Source organism: Rhipicephalus sanguineus, chromosome 1 (genome assembly GCF_013339695.2).
Source record: "Rhipicephalus sanguineus isolate Rsan-2018 chromosome 1, BIME_Rsan_1.4, whole genome shotgun sequence".
Taxonomy (NCBI): Eukaryota; Metazoa; Arthropoda; class Arachnida; order Ixodida; family Ixodidae; genus Rhipicephalus; species Rhipicephalus sanguineus.
The window spans coordinates 77,377,902-77,394,541 of NC_051176.1; the positions used below are offsets into that span (position 1 = coordinate 77,377,902).

General features: G+C 43.4%; 1 protein-coding gene across 3 annotated transcripts in view; it reads right to left on the reverse strand.

Annotated features, from left to right (window-relative positions):
* Positions 1–393: 393 nt before the first annotated feature.
* The window catches only part of LOC119393221 (sodium-coupled monocarboxylate transporter 2), a 96,646-nt gene continuing 80,399 nt past the window's right edge, over positions 394–16,640 (reverse strand). Inside the window, exons 8-15 of one of the 3 annotated variants that reach the window (XM_037660081.2) lie at positions 14,007–14,095; positions 10,628–10,737; positions 9,277–9,344; positions 8,301–8,387; positions 7,451–7,632; positions 6,661–6,779; positions 1,658–1,749; positions 394–694 (exon numbers count right to left, since the gene is read on the reverse strand). In XM_037660081.2, coding sequence (XP_037516009.1) covers positions 590–694; positions 1,658–1,749; positions 6,661–6,779; positions 7,451–7,632; positions 8,301–8,387; positions 9,277–9,344; positions 10,628–10,737; positions 14,007–14,095 — 852 coding nt within the window. In that variant the 3' untranslated portion in view covers positions 394–589. Of the gene's footprint in view, positions 695–1,651; positions 1,750–6,660; positions 6,780–7,450; positions 7,633–8,300; positions 8,388–9,276; positions 9,345–10,627; positions 10,738–14,006; positions 14,096–16,640 lie in introns of all 3 variants that reach the window. The other 2 variants (XM_049414851.1, XM_049414856.1) reach the window with 2 other exon arrangements.

Consider the following 16,640-nt stretch of genomic DNA (forward strand, 5'->3'; position numbering starts at 1 on the left):
TCAAGGATGAGAAGAAGGCCATCAGCTCCGCTGTTTCCTCAGTCTTCGCAACCACTAGTGCGTAGCTTACTCAAATTTCTTTGTTTTATGTTTTACTGGTTGATGACCTGCTTTGTACAGCAGGAGTAGTGACTATGTCGCTTACTACCACACACTTACGCAAATTTTTTTTTAGCGAGACCAAATATTGCACGCCTCGAAACTTTGGAAGCATCGCTGCTATTCTGTGTGTGAACGTTTCGGTTAGACACGTAGTGTTCAAGATGCGAATTCCGCGTCCAATACATTGCTACATACGTCGTTCCAATGTGACCAAGAATGAATAACGTGTGTTCATTTCATCGCGAATGAACACAATTACCAACGCTCGTGCTCCGCGAGCGGCACAACGGTGCCGAGGCGATGCATGTCGCTGCCGACTGTGCGTTTGTCTCGCACACGAACTAGCCGACTCGTGATAAAGAAAGCGGTCGAAATGGAGATGTAACTCGAGGACACTACTGGAAACGTGCAATCCTGTGCTGTTCTTCCCTACTCGCTTAGCGCGCGCTGAATAATGGTGTTCCTGGCGGACCTCCAGATGAAACGATTACACGTTGCTCTCATTTGAGTCGAAGGACTCGTCCCGTCTGAATTCGTGGCGGAGGATGTCCTTTTCGTCTTCATCTTCCTCAACTTTGGCTGGAATCTCGGCCTGGAAAAAAGCCCAAACCAGCGTAAGAGCGCTACCCTACGTCTAGGTCGTAGAAACGCGATTTTCTTGACTCCCAGTGAATGCATGACTCAGCGCAAAGCACCCCCCCCCCCCCCCCGCTACCTCCCATCTCCTCCGTCCGCACGAACAAAACCCGTATACATTCCCAGTGCCCCACCCTTCATATAAAATGAAATTGTATAAGACCCTGTAAAATTGATATAAGAGCGCTAAATCATTCCTTTTAAAGGCATATATAAATATAACTATCTAATACATTTTTATAAAACTTGTGCATTATGCTTTAGACAATATACGTATAATCAAGTGATTCCAACAGGCAATTGGGCCTCATCGTCTGCTGTAATCCCTTGGTTGTGTCTAACAAATAAACGAGCCCCTCGAAGAAGTTGCTCTTCATTCGTTCAGACGTTATATAATGTTGCGCGCGATATCGCGGTTCTGTTTTGAAGACTCCAGTGTGCTGTTATGTTCAAGCGGTGGTGGACGAAGAGGATAGTAACACTAGACAAAAAAAAAAAAAACACGGACAAAGTTTGTTCTTTTTAGTGTTACTGTCCTTTTCCCGCAACACCGACTGAAGGTGACTTACCAACTCGTCCAGCAGTTCGTTCTGTGCTGTTAGTAAGCAAATGTGTTACATGGCTTAATAGAATTGACTTCGTTTTTTATTCAACGAGGTTGCCCGTAAAATTAGCGCGTGTACTAGATGCGCATTACTAAGCGTTTATTGGCACTGATTTCTGCGGATGACCAGAATTGTTACTAACTCCATGCTTCCGTGTTTTTCTTCTTTTTTTTTTTAGCGAGCGCAGCCTATTTATCAGTCGACGTGCTTTTTCTTAAGGTATTTCTTCGAGAGAGAACAAAATCATACATTTACGCATGGCGACATGCTTCATGCACTATTTTCACGACGCGATACAGAGATGTGACACTTACCTCAGCTTTTGGTAGCAGTCTTAATTTCCTCCATAACCGCAACGCAAGTTTGCTTGTGAGAGGAAAGTTCTCGGCGCACGTCCTTTTCTCTCCTGCAGTACAAGTATTATGGCACAAAGTTAAAAAGAATGGAAAATAACTTAAGCGTAACTTCAGTACTTGCGTTCGCGCCGTTAGCTCTAGCGAGGAATTGGTATAAACCACAGAGCTAACACGAGCAATATAGATTAATTAAATAAAAAAAGGCACTTATATATGTTTGAAGTTAGCCGCATAAACGATATTGCCGGGGCTGTCCATAGGGTATAGGTAATGAAATTGTCAACAGTTATTACCAAGGCAGTGTGTCCCAAGCACCTGTGTTCTCATTCGGGTTTTAAAAGTCTACTTTTCTCCCCAGGAACAGGATTCCCTCATTCCACAGTCTTGAATACCATATAACGGATACAAAATTATGCTACACGAGTAACATTAGCTAAGTATCTCGAGCAGACATGCGCATATTATTTCCTTTTTCTCCCACAAGACCTGTCACCAGTCTCTTTATCAAGGAATCTTGCCGCACGTTTGGAAAATCAGTGAAGGTGGATCCAATACCATAAGTCTGGTGATAAACAGTCCGCTCTCAACTACCGGCCCAATTCTCTAACAAGCATTTTGTGTAAACTTGCGGAACATGCATTGTTCTCGTATATATCTGAATGTTTAGAACACAATTCGTTTTTTTAAATCGGCCCGACGAGGCTTTAGGCGTACATTCTTTTGTGAAACACAGTTGCTTCTCTTCACTCATCAATTGAACGCTATGCTTGATAAACACTCTCAGATCGACTGCATACTTTGGGCTATAAGCGAAGGCCCTCGAAAAAGTTAATCGCGCCTTACTAATGTTTAAACTCTCCTCACTCAAACTCGATTTTAACTTAGTTAACTACAAAAGAAGCCACAAAACGTCGAAAATCGGAAAACAGCAGAGCGGCAGAAAACAGAGACAGAGCGCAGAGACGTGGCTTGGCTCCGTTATTATCCAATAAACCGCCCTCAGTGCGCCACAATTAACGGCCATGATTCATCTCAAGTTACGTTAACTTCGGAAGTACCTGATAGTTCAGTTTTAGGTCCACTTTTGTTTTTAATATATATCTACGGTCTGCATAACTGCGGCTCTTCTGTGCACCTGTATGCCGACGACTGTGTACTTTAGAGTGAAATACGCAATGATGGCGATAAAATTACCTGAAAGACGGACTTAAATAACGTTAGATGTTGGTACGATAATCGACTCATGGATTTAAGTCCTAACAAATGTAAATTAATGATGATTTCTCGGCAATACGAAAGCTCTTCAACGTACAAACTGGATGACATCAAACTCGACCATGTCTCATCATATCGATTCTTCGGCGTTACTATTACCTACAATCTAACATGGAATACTCATATTAACACCCAGTGCTAACCGCATAGTGGGGCACTTAAGACGTAAGTTTAATAAAGCCCCACCTTCTCTTTAAATACGTGTGTACAAAACTCTTGTGCGTTCTCAATACGCCGCAGCAGTCTGGAATCCTCATCAAGCAAATATAATTAGTAGGGGTGTGCGAATATTCGAAATTTCGAATATTTTTCGAATAGTGTTTGCTATTCGATTCGATTCGCACTGAAATTTTACTATTCGAACTATTCGAACTTCCCAAAGACAAATGCAGTCAACGTCCGGTTGAAAGTGACCCCTTCACATTTTCAATATGCTTCACCTCATTACACTCTCGTATTGCGGCAAAGCTGCCTTTCAAGCTCCGTTACGGTCGAACTTAGCCAAGAGACAAAGTCCGGTTGGAAGTGGTCCCTAGATTTTTCAATATGCTCCACCTCATCACACCCCCGTATTGCGGCAAAACTGCCTTTCAAGCTCCGTTACGGTCGAACTTAGGCAAGAGACAGTCAACGTCTGACTGGAAGTGGTCTCTAGAGTTTCAATATGCTTCACCTCCTCACACCCCCATATTGCGGCAAAGCTGCCTTGTAAGGTGCGTTATGGTCGAACTTAGCCAAGAGACATTCAACGTCTGTTTGGAAGTGGTCCCTAGATTTTCAATATGTTTCACCTCATCACATCCCCGTATTGCGGCAAAGCTGCCTTTCAAACTCCGCTACGGTCGCAAATGTATTAACTCAAGAAAACGCTGGTTCCAATATGGAGATGAAAGATTTGGCAGAGTTGGGGGCTCAATGCTGTTTTGGACCTGAAATTTGGGCAGGAAGTCCAAAAAATCGGACGCCGAAGCTTTTTAGCATCCAAAATTTCAGATGTTCTTATATATCGACGTCTACGAGGCAGATTTGGAACTCCGGACTTGAAGGGAGCACACTCTAGTCTGCCACACCAGTTGGCCTTCCACAGAAGTTGAGAGAGGAGGAGAGGCTGAGGAAATGGCATTTTTGCCCATCACGAGTAAAGTGTTGTCGGCAACACTTTGGTTGCCCCAAATCATCTACATAAATAGAATTCGGCCTCTACATTGCCTCATTCTTGATAAGAAAGACAACTATGAAATATGACCCCACCAGCGCTTCATCAACCTAGCGAAAAGAAACACTTTCATGTTGCTATCTCACAAGAACATACTTAGGGATTCTCTGCAACTTTTTCTGTTTTTCACTTCGAATTATTCGAAAAATGTTTGAGAAATATTCGAAAATTATTCGAAATTATTCGATTCGATTCGCACTCAATCTTTATTATTCGAATTCGCTTCGCACCCAAAATTTTGCTATTCGCACAGCTCTAATAATTAGGTCTTTTGAATAGTTTAGAATAACGCCACATGCTTCATTCTTTCTAATTACCATCATACACTGTAACAGAAAACACGCTCTGAAGGAAAGACGCTATGTCATTATAATTTCTATTATTGCCTCGTAAGTATTCTCGTTTTGTCAGTACTTGAAGCAGTTAGCTGGACTAGCGGAAACATTGATTTTTGATGGATTTTCAGCGCATACGAAAAAAAGGAAAAAATTTTGTAGACACAGAAAGGCTTACTTAGTTACCTTTACTGTCCGCGTATTTTATTTATTTATTTATTTCATATGCGCTGGACAGGCATCAAAATTCCGCCTTGGCCTTTTCATGAGGTTTTCCATCATGCATTACTACGTACCGAGCTTATCACGCCACCGACTTACCTATCAGCGCGGATTGATAATAAACACAAGGTTAAATCATTTTCTGTAACAGTAACACTTTTTTTTTTATTCGGTCATACCACACACATCTAAAGAATGGAACCGCCTATATCCGGTGAAATTGTTTTTTATTTCTGATCACTCCTTTTTTTCGCTTTTTTCTAGGTCCTCGCACCGGAAGTCAATCAAGGCTTTATTGCGTGGCAGTGACCAATTAAGCATATAATACTTAGGTTACTTAGCTTTTCTCTTTTCTTGCGCGCCTGCGTTTTCTCTCCGCTGTTACTTCCATCTTTCACTGCCATTTCTCCAGTATAGGGTAGCAAACCAGATGTTTCAATGTCCGTTAACTTCCCTGTATTTCCCTAATTTGTGTCCTCTCTCTCTCTCTATCTGCGCACGTTTCTTATTGCAATAATAATTATATGGACACACTCCGCTGGTTTGGCCTCTTATAAACGTTACAGCGCACACAGACGGGGACAAAAGAATAGAACACAAGACACAGCGCTGACACAGCGTCATCGTTACGTACTTCCGGTTTTTGTCATCGCCGTCATGTTCTGTGTACAGCCCAAATCGACGACGTCGCCCCGCGTGCCGGATGTTCTATGTGCGAGTGAAAGCGAGCGAGCGCCACCGACGAATACAGCTCACGCAGAGATGAAACGAGAAGGCCGTCTTTCGTCGTGCGAAAGGCGCACGGTGATAGAAGCCAGATGGGGTGGGGGTGGGCTGCATGCCTCCGGAAGGAAATGCGTACTTTGACCGACCGGGTGTGGAGCCCCGCGCTCGCGTTCGCCGTATCTTTAGAGGCGATCAGCAGACGGCTCGTACCTTTGTGCGTGTTGCGCTTTATTAATTGTTAATTTTCTGTCTCTATATATCACCCACTCCACTCTGCAGTGCCTAGGCTATTGGTGGCAGGGAAAATAAATAAGTCACTAAACGATATTCGAAGTGATTCGCTGTTACTCTCGACCAAAGTCCTAGAGTAGTCGATGTCAAGCACTGTCAAGATAAGAACATGCTGCCCTAATGAAGACAGTGTCCCTTGTCCAAGCGCTGGCATCGACAAGGGGACTTGTTTCGACAAAGTAGTACAAGTACTTTCGACATCACAGTTGTGGTAAAATGTTAGAGAATCTGCCTTTGATGCGGGAAGTACTGGGTTTCACTCCCAGTGCCACCGGGGACCCACTAGTTTTTCTTAAGGTTTGAGGAGTACTTCGACAAAGCGCTCGGTTATGCATCAGGATCTCCTCTCGAAAGGTGGCCCCATAAAGACGTGTGATGGCCTCTGGGTGCACCCCGCGCCCCTACACTCCTGGTGAAACGGTTGGGCAGCTGTCACTCCTGTCGGAGGCAGAGAACTGCTGCTTCCACGCAACTGACCAAATAGTTAAAAGCGCGCTTACAGCCCGGTGCTCGGCATAAGAAAACTTCAAGTCACTTGGCAGGAGGCCTATACTCTGTTTGAAATTGGCGGCATGATACCCTTAAATTTAAAGATAGGGACCCATATCAATTCTTTTTTTAGATAGACGCCTTAGCACAATGCTGGTTGCGGTGCAATTCTCTTATAATATAATGACACTATATTTCGTCACAGACTGGAAACTAACAAGTGTTATTTTCAGAGCTTTCGTGACGACTATTTTTATTACTAACACGTGGTAAGAGTAGTACCAGTAGGTCCATTTTTTTTTTTGCTAGTCTGCAAGGCAACGAACCCATCAGAGCGAAAAAAAAAAGAAAACTCAGGCAACATTTTACTGATGCGTGTGGAAGGGTAATTTTTTTATCGTACTAACCTGTTAATAAACTGACTGCAACACCGACAGAGATAGTAAGAAAGGTGGTAAATATTAAGCTCCAGTAGGCTGAAATTTGGTAGAAGCCAAGCAGGCTGTTTTCTTGATGATCTGAAAGCCTGGAACAAAACAGATGGTGCATTCAATATTTATCGCAATAAATTCTATCACTACCATAACAATACTGCCATGTAATACATCACCACTCTATATGCAAGAACAACGTACAGTTGTTTCTTTATTGCTGTTTAGAACTGAAGCTCGGTTATAAGCGTACTGAAGCTTGGATAGACAAGTATAAGAACGTTAATAGTAGCGGTAAGTCAGGGGCAATGAAAGATTTGTCTATTTTTTAAAATTACCAACACGAAGATACAGTGCCTACTCAGTAGTTATTACACTGATTACTGGTAATACTTGTGTATATTTCGGCTTTCATGATGTTTGGAAAGCAACTTGTCAACTCGGTAATCGATCGGTAATCGGTGCGTTAGTGATTAGCGTTGCATGCTCTTTAGAGAGGGTGCTTTACCTCACATTCATTCATTCATTCATTCATTCATTTCTTAAAGTACCCATGAACAGCTCCAGGCCTTAGTAACTGTGCACTTTTGTTACACAAAGAACAGAACAGAAAACAAAAACATAAATTACAAAAGAAGCAGTAGTACAGGAATGCAGAAAAAAAAAAGTCGGAGATAGTCATTCAGTCGCGGCGTGTTTTAAAATCAGTGGGTACGGAACATGCAGAGAGCGCCAAGTGGCCAATGAAATAACGAGCTGTTCTCACCTTTCAACAGACGATACCTCGTCCGTAATAAAGGTGAAATTGTTGGTCATTGGAAAAGTGGCGTTGATTGGACAATAGTCGAGAGTGACGCCCATCCTGGGGGAATGAACGTCGAGGGCGATCTTTCCGAACATCAGCCACAGCTGCAGAGAGCCAGCAACCAAAGTGCCGACTGCAGCGCCCTGCAAAAGCACGAATTAGTGCACATAATTAAGTGCCTGAGTATCGTGGTCGGTGAATGTGGCGCGGCCACCGTAGAAGCCTGGGGATAACTTGTAGGAACAACACAGAGAACGTACTCGAAATGCCCAATCCTACAACGAATGTTAGCAAACTGATCAACATCTGAGTACTACTATGCGATTACCGGATGTATAGCGAGATCTCACTTAGATACCGCATAGCAGCTTTCTCGTCAGAAAAGAGGCAATCTACAAAACGCTAGTCGGCTTTCCATTAGCTCTTTTTTTGTGACCCTCGTTGTAGTACCTTTAATTAATAAGCATCACGAAAACAGTCTGCGCACATGCTGGAAACAGAGACGCATGCAACACTATCGTAACCATTCAACATAAACGCAGTGGCTTGAATGTGTTAAATTGGTGTCATGGAAACTGAAAAAGAGCACTTTTGCTTTATTGTTCTTGTTTTATTGGCACATTTCCGTGCCTTTTAGAGAACACGGAACATTTGAGTTTCAACCATCGATTAGCCGCAAGCACCCTTCGGTTATGTAGCCGTTGTGATCCTTCTAGATGCCATTTGCCCGCGTTTACTAACGTGCTTTACTTATTTATCATCCCACTAAGCAACAAGAACAACAACATATTCAGCATACAGAATGCATTACCTTCGCATTGGCCCACGGAAAAATAAGACCCAAGACGAAGAGTCCAACGAATGGTGCAGTCCCTCCGCTGTGCAGCACCAAAATAAGCTTGAACGAAAGAATTGAAATGAAAGCTGTTAATATAATTTGTCATGGTAATAGGAGCTGTGAGCGCTGTACTGTTATGAATACATTTCCAAACGGTTTAGTCAGTTGAGCGTTGAGAATTAACTTGAGAAGTGTGTAAGACCTTTGAAAACAGTTGCGTTAGAGGGTATCTGTCATAATAGTTAAAGGTGCCATGACAGTATCAATTTCGCGCTGCCCCTATTCATTTCACCTTGTTTTTCGTAGATCAAGTGACAACACTCTAAAATATAAGGTAACCGAATGGACCAAAGTGTAAGGTTGTGCACCAATGGCGAACGATTCTAATATTGAGGTCTCTGTCGCGGCATACGCATTTGATAGGCTCTTAAACTGCCACGCGGTCCCCTCTTTGCCTGTTGTAGTGGCAGTTGGAACTTGTTTATACTATATAGCTTGCATTGGAAGGGGCACTGCTTGGAGTGTTGGTTCTACATGCATAAAAATGCGGACTCGCGTAAACACATGTAATGCAATGAAGAAAGGAAATAGGAAGGAAGCAGGCGTGCAAGTTCCACGAAGAGCGGCACAACGCATGTCTATCAATGAACACCAGGCTAGCTTAAAGATGCACAATTTGCAACCTTTGCCCTATCTGCAAATCCACAGAACCATAATTTAGAAAGTGTTAAACAGTAATTCGAGTGGCGCATCTAAGCAACAAAAACATATATCATAGGATAAATATGCAACATTTACCGTCAGCGGTCACCACCAGTCGCTGGCATTATCCTATATTCTCTGGTTAAAAGATCTAGCTCAAGGCATTTGAGATGTTCAGATGCATCAAAATGGGTATGTACAGCGCTTCAAGTAAAGAGGAACGTACACTCGCTTGAGACTTGCTTACCCGAACAGCTGAACCTAGGTGAGGCACTGCTACAGCACAAGCGGTGAGCACGCATCCAAAGAAGAGGGCTGGAGACAAAGACGGACAAAGTGAATACAGGTCACTACGCAGTCATTCGGGCAAGCCACGCACGCTCGGCCGCCTGGTGAACGGTAATAGCAACCGAGCATTAACGACAGGTAACACGCGACGATAAGGGACTACCGCACTCACGCACCCCTGCTGTAAAACAGGCACTTACGTTCGCTTATTTTTAGGGCAGTTTCTTTGTAGGTAACACTTATGGCTCCTCCACGCTGCTACTGAAAGAAGTCACGCAAGCGACCATGAATGGCGACCAAAGAGCGACTCACGGCAATCGATGTTCACACAGGCAAGCGCTACCTGCCCATCGCGACACCTAAATGTCTCGCAGTTGATACCGTTCATACCTGCGCGCACTACCATAGTGACGCTTAGCCGTGCTACCAACTGTAGGGCTACGGAAACAGCGTATTTTTCACAACTCAACTTCACCTCCTCGCTACCATATGACCACGTAAATTGAGCGTAAGCGTGTATAATGTACCGTCCTTGCACTTTGCCTCCCGCTTATTAGTTCCGCTTATGTTTAAAACTGATGTCGCACGAGCGAAACCTGCAGAAGCGAACGAATGAGCCAATGTAGTCTCTTTTCGACCGAAGCTACAGAGACCGATTTGCGACTATGTGTGACCAGTCACTTCACGGACACTTTGGTCAGCGACCTCTGCTAGTCACCGGCTTGAATTAGCGCGTAGTATCATTTATTCCCTAGTTTCTCACACGCCATAGTTTTCTATGCCTTATGAACAGCATTAGATGTTTAGGGCATAACAAAAAGTGATTACGGATGACGAGTGTTATTTCTTAGCAAACACGATTTACGTTTGCCGAAATATGGATTAAGAAAAAAAAACATGTATAGTTATCGAATGACGCGCGTAGAACGTGTGTTTATCACTTAATTTATCTTGCCTTATCTTAGTTTTTGCTTGCACGTGATGGCATCTGTCACTTGCTTGCTTCGTAGATAAATATTGGATATTAAGGCTATAATGAGGCGGCGCGTGGTGATGGAGGTACCGAGTGTTGCGCTGACGTCCATAATTCCTTCAGTTATGTTTCTTGCGGCATGCGACAACACGCATGTAGTACACTCCTCTTTCAGAAAACAGCTTCAATTAAAAGAAAAGGAACGTTTTTAAAGTCGTTTAAAATGCTGACTGAAAACAACATTTGTGCCATTACAGGCTTAGAAAATCCCCATTAATCAAATACTATACACGCATTAATTAACTTCATCGGGTTCATGAAGAGAGCAATTGCTTACCACTCTTTTTTGTAAAGGCTGCTGCTTGCTGTGACGAAAACTTTCTGTACTGCGAAATTACGTCCACGTAAAACACGGCAGCTTGGGAGTTGATGATGGATGACACAGTGCTGTAGAAAATAAACAACACATAACCAACGTCATCATGCTTACGCCATTTACTTGATCTGTGTGCTTTTTACAGGTTTACAAAGTTAAGACAGCATTCCTCACTAAATGATACTTAAAAACCTCGCCTTGTATAAAAACAGTCAGTGTGATTAATGGAACGGAGCAGATGTGTATTCGGCAAGAAGGAAAGTAACACGTTTCTTGCGTGCACTTGTGTGATTTAGGTAGTGACCCTTGTGATTCGCGGCTTCGGTCTTGAAAATAATTAATTAGCCGTCGTTCAGTGACTTATAAGCAAAATATCAGTTCAACTGTGGAAGACGTAAGCACTACTTAATTGCACGGACATATTTCAAGTGCCCTACGTAAATTAAGCTATACAGGGTGTTTTTTTAGACAATAGAGACTTTTTATAAATATTCTATGAGAGTAACACCCCAGTGATTTTCGCACACATACTCTATGTCGAGGCGAAAATACTTTGTTGCTACTAAAATGATATTGACGAGACTAATTAACAAAAGCTCGTTAATTAACTTTTTAATCATTGAATTGAGGGCAGCTTATATGAGAAAGTTGTGTTGCGTGCCAATTTATGGAATACCCATTTTTTAGAAATCACAAAAGTTGCACGTAGTTCGAAATATTCATAATCGAATTTTCATGGCGAAATCGAAACTGATCGCACCCGGCACGCAGAAAACGCGGCCTCTCTGTTACGTCAGACCGGAACTCAGGGGCAGGCGAAATAGCTTTACAGCGAAAGCTGTTATGAGATCACAACAAGGGCCGTTTTTGGCGCCGTGGTTGTCCGCCACCGCCGCCGCCGGTGTCCGTAACCACTATCGCTCGAAATAAGAAAAAAAAAAAAGCCGGCAGATCCCACGCATTGTGGGAATCGATGTAATGCGAAGCAGCCAGCAAAGAGCTGCATACATCGTCTCGTATGTCATTGAGGAAAATGCGTGTCATGGTTTTCATGTTAACTCCTATTATTTATGTTCGTCACACAGTCACGTCGCGCAATACCAATTTTGGTGTATATCAAACTAGCGAAACTGCCGCCAGCGCTCCATGAGCGTGGCACGTAAGTCATGCTGTACATGACATGCGTGTCATGATTTTCATGTTATCTCGTGTTATTTATGTTCGTTACACGGTCACGTCGCAAGATACCAATTTTGGTATATATCAAGCAAGCGAAACGGCCGCCAGCGCCCCATGAGCGTGGAACGTAAGTCATGCTGTGCATGACATGCGAGTCATGATTGTCATGTTAACTCGTGTTTTTATGCTCGTCACACAGTCACGTCGCGCAATACCAATTTCGGGGTAGATCAAGCGAGCGAAACGGCCGCCAGCGCCCCATGAGCGTGGCACGTAAATCATGCTGTACATGACATGCGTGTCATGATTTTCATGTTAACTCGTGTTATTTATGTTCGTTACACAGTCACGTCACAAGATACCAATTTTGGTGTATATAAATCTAGCGAAACCGCCGCCAGCGCCCCATGAGCGTGGCACGTAAGTCATGCTGTACATGACATGCGTGTCATGATTGTCATGTTAACTCGTGTTTTTATGTTCGTCACACAGTCACGTCGCGCAATACCAATTTTGGTGTATATCAAACTAGCGAAACTGCCGCCAGCGCTCCATGAGCGTGGCACGTAAGTCATGCTGTACATGACATGCGTGTCATGATTTTCATGTTATCTCGTGTTATTTATGTTCGTTACACGGTCACGTCGCAAGATACCAATTTTGGTTATATAAAGCTAGCGAAACGGCCGCCAGCGCACCATGAGCGTGGCACGTAAGTCATGCTGTGCATGACATGCGTGTCATGATTGTCATTTTAACTCGTGTTATTTATGTTCGTCACACAGTCACGTCGCAAGATACCAATTTTGGTGTATATCAAACTAGCGAAACGGCCGCCAGCGCACCATGAACGTAGCATGTAAATCATGCTGTACATGACATGCGTGTCATGATTTTCATGTTATGACTTGTCATTTATGTTCGTCATACAGTCATGTTACGCCATACCAATTTTGGTGCACATTCGATGAACCAAGCGACCAGGAGAGCAAAAAGTCGTAGGCGGCTAGATAGATAGATAGATAGATACGCTCAAAGTCGCAGAAGTTCGCTAAGAAATGCTTCGCATTTAAAAACGAAATAAGAAAAAATTCCAGGATGGAATGAGGTTCGAACTTGGGCCATCTGCGTGGGAGCCCAGTGTTCTACCTCAGAGCCATGCTGGTGCTTGAAACTGCTTTGCAAAAAGACCTTATACCTGTTTCATGTCGAGAAGGAACCACATTAACATATGTAATGTAGCGTGGTAAAAGAGTAAAATAACAACCAAGCGTCACACAACGCGAATTCTGTAATTAGGCCTCACACAATGCGAATTGCGCAACGAGTGGTTTGTTGAATGCTTCCAACCCATTACAAAGGGCTCTTCCATAGTTCTTCATCGTCATCAGCCACAGCATCAACAAAGTGCACATAATGCCTTACACCGGTTTAGCAGGTACCACGGTTCTCCGCAGAATGACGAAAAATTGCAAAGTGGCTGCTTCCCTACTTCACAAAAATTATGATGATTTATAGCGTAGTGGGTTCCTCGCAAGTGCACTTCTATTGGTTGCCAAGGAAGCCCATAAGGCTCCCATGATCCATTTCCTCAGGGTCTCAATAAAGTTAACTCCCTCTTTCTATCTCTTTCTCACGTTAGCGTATGTTATAAAGCGTGGTGGGAGAGTGAAATAAGGACCGGGCGTCACAGAATGCGAATTACGTAACTAATGGGTCCTTTAACGCTTCCAACCAATTACAAAAGGCTCAGTCATAGTTCTTCATCGTCATCAACTGTCGCATCAAGAAACTGCACATTTGTTACCTCGCTTCTCCGCAGAAGGACGAGTAGTGTCGTGGTGGGTGCTTCCCAGTTCACAAAAATTATGATTTGTGGCGTAGTGGGTACGTTGCTAATGTACTTGTATTAGTAGCCACAAGAGAGTTCATAACGGGCTCTAGAAATGCCGCTCTTCGTGCTTTCGCTGTGACTGTGCTGCGCTTTCCGCGCAGGCCCGGCGTTTTTTTTTTTTTGCTCTTGTTTGTAGATTAAAAAAGAAAGAGATAAGCACCACACATCACACCCAAACAATAACCTATTCGATCTTGCCGTTAAAGAAACACTAGTCAATCGATAAGCTCAAAAAATTTGGCGTTAAGTTGGCAGTAGTGCGTGTACCTTGTGGCGGCGCTGACAACACCTGTGAGGAAGAGCCCCGAGAATCCTGGAAAGTCGCCCAGATTTTCCTTCACGTAGTAAGGCAGCATCTGGCAAAAAAGGAGAAAGAGTAATGATCGAAACATGTACAACAAGCGACATTGCGACAACATTCAAGGGGGCGACACCACTAAAATTTGAAAGTATGGTTGCACTAGGTTTGTCTGAGAACAATTAGAATGGCCATGAAATATGCAGTGGGAACGACTAAAAGAGAAAACGCTATTGGTCATCATTTTCGACAAAGTAAAAAGAAGCAAGCTGAACTGCATTAAGTTTATGAACTAATTAGTTCATTACCTTGTAATAATTTTGAGATAAGTTATACAATGATGCTGTATTACACTAGTAGTAGGTTTTGCATTGGACTAATAGAAAGTTCCATAAGGTTTTACCTATGATGGAATTGTCCTTCGTATTAGACACTTTCGTCTTACACAAATATTGGTTCTTGCATAAAACTTTCTCGTTGGACTCACTTTTTAAAATATATTGGTCATATATATAGGTTCATGCTGGCCTATTACACGACACGTGTTGCTATACTCCACTTCCTTTGCTTGCTGCCTGTTTCTTGCGAGGATAAACTGTGAGGAGGAACTTGGCTCATTGACTGCTTGCTTGGGGGCATGGAGAGGGCTTCATTAGTTTTTTTTTCGAAGATCTGTATTTCTTTGTAACAATCGCTAAATCATTAAAGCAATCTGCTGTACAAATCCGCAGCCAATTGCGTTTGAGAGTTGAAGTTGGCTTCAGCGCACTAAAGTATAGTAAAACTGGCCCCTATCGCTCAACAACACACACAACTACACGCGCCTACATACATAGCCTTACTAATTTTGCTTCACTGACGACAGTTGCCTCACCAGGTCACTATTCAGCTTCACCGCGATGAGTCGTGCAGGAAAGAGCTTTTGGTAATAGTGCTCACATATCGCGAAAGTGTGTGTGTGTGTGTTGCGGAAACATATATTTTAACTTATAAGTCAAGTTTACTAAACCCTTCCGCAGACGAAATGATGCAATATCTATTGACATCAAAGAGCCGCGTCGTTGAGGACACGTTGTGGGTGGGAAGAATAAAAGTGAATGGCGGTCACCATCACCCACCACGTCAAGGCGGAACCTACGTGTTTGCTGGAAAATGACAACGTCTCTTTTGAACGGAACTCGCGAGTGGAATTGCTTTCGCAGTCTCGTTCGTGCAGATAGCGTATTTGGACAGTTCCATGTTTCGTAGAAAACAATGCGACGCGACTGTTTTGTCCTTGTGATTCGCGGCACTTTGGATCCATCAGTGTCGATCAATATGCACTGCTTCCCCCAGCTCCAAGTCTGCCATTTGGAGTTTATTATTTCACATGTTTAATGCTTCTGCTCCAATATGCAAGTGAAGTGGTCATTTTTATTAAGGGACAATGACACTGTACTGCAGTATTCACACTGCAACACAGTGTCATTGCCCTTTGTACGGTATGTATGTCGGGGAAAGTGCTGGTGAATGTGTTAGCAATTCATGCCTGTTTTTCAGCAATGGTGGACAAGATTCGTGCTTATTTGCATGCAGTTTTCATGCAAATGCGTGCATGTATAGTTTATGTTAGTTTTCGCCTGCCACCGAGTTGCCCTGGCGTGTCATTCGGCTGTCGTTTTTCATTATGGTAAACATTATTAGCTAACATATTACCCTATTACCATAGTAGTACATCGAGAGTGTTACGAGATTATTGCACGAACAAACCTGATAATCCACAAATATACCTAACAGACCAATACACTAATTACATTATTATACTTATTATACTAATCAACGGATATACCAATTAAGGTATTAGGCAAATACAAGTTTCAAGAACCTAATAGCATTTGCATTAGAACTTTTTCTAAGGTAGTAATTAAATATGTGTCATCACGCTGTTGCGCTAAAGGACGCATTACTGAACACAATTTCAGACTTTGCCGCGCTGCTACAATAACGTAAAGTGTTCGCTCGATCACCTTGAGTACAATAGAGTTTGGATGGTACCGACTTTTTAGAGTGAAACACGTCCTTAGACGAAAAAAAATTGTTCCTGTAGAGTCTTATATGTCACTCTCATTATGATTTCTGCCGACATTTATTTCAGAATGTCGTCCTGAGAAGTCATCGCGGATGAAGGCGACGAAGGCACTGTTAAAATTCTTGTCGACAACAGATTTGCACAGGTGGTCATAGGCGTGCGCAGGGTTCCCCATCAGGGGGGGCAAAGGTTCATCGCAGCGCCCCCCCCTACTAAGTCAATGTATGGCGCAGATTTTGTGCCCCCCCCCCCTCTTAGGTGACTAGAAGGGTCAATGTACGGGGCAGATTTTGCGCCTCCCTCTTAGGTGATTAGGGGGGGCGGCCGCCCCCCCCCCTGCCCCCCCCCCCTTGTGTGCACGCCTATGCAGGTGGTTATAGATCAGTAGTGATGTCGTGACGGTGAGCACTGCGACTTTGTATGTGTGTTTCCCCCTCTTTCTCTCTCTTTCTCTCTACTTCTAACTTTCAACCTCCCCCATCTCTCTGCGCAGTGTAGAGTAGCATACCAATAATTCTAGAGTGGTGAAAATCCC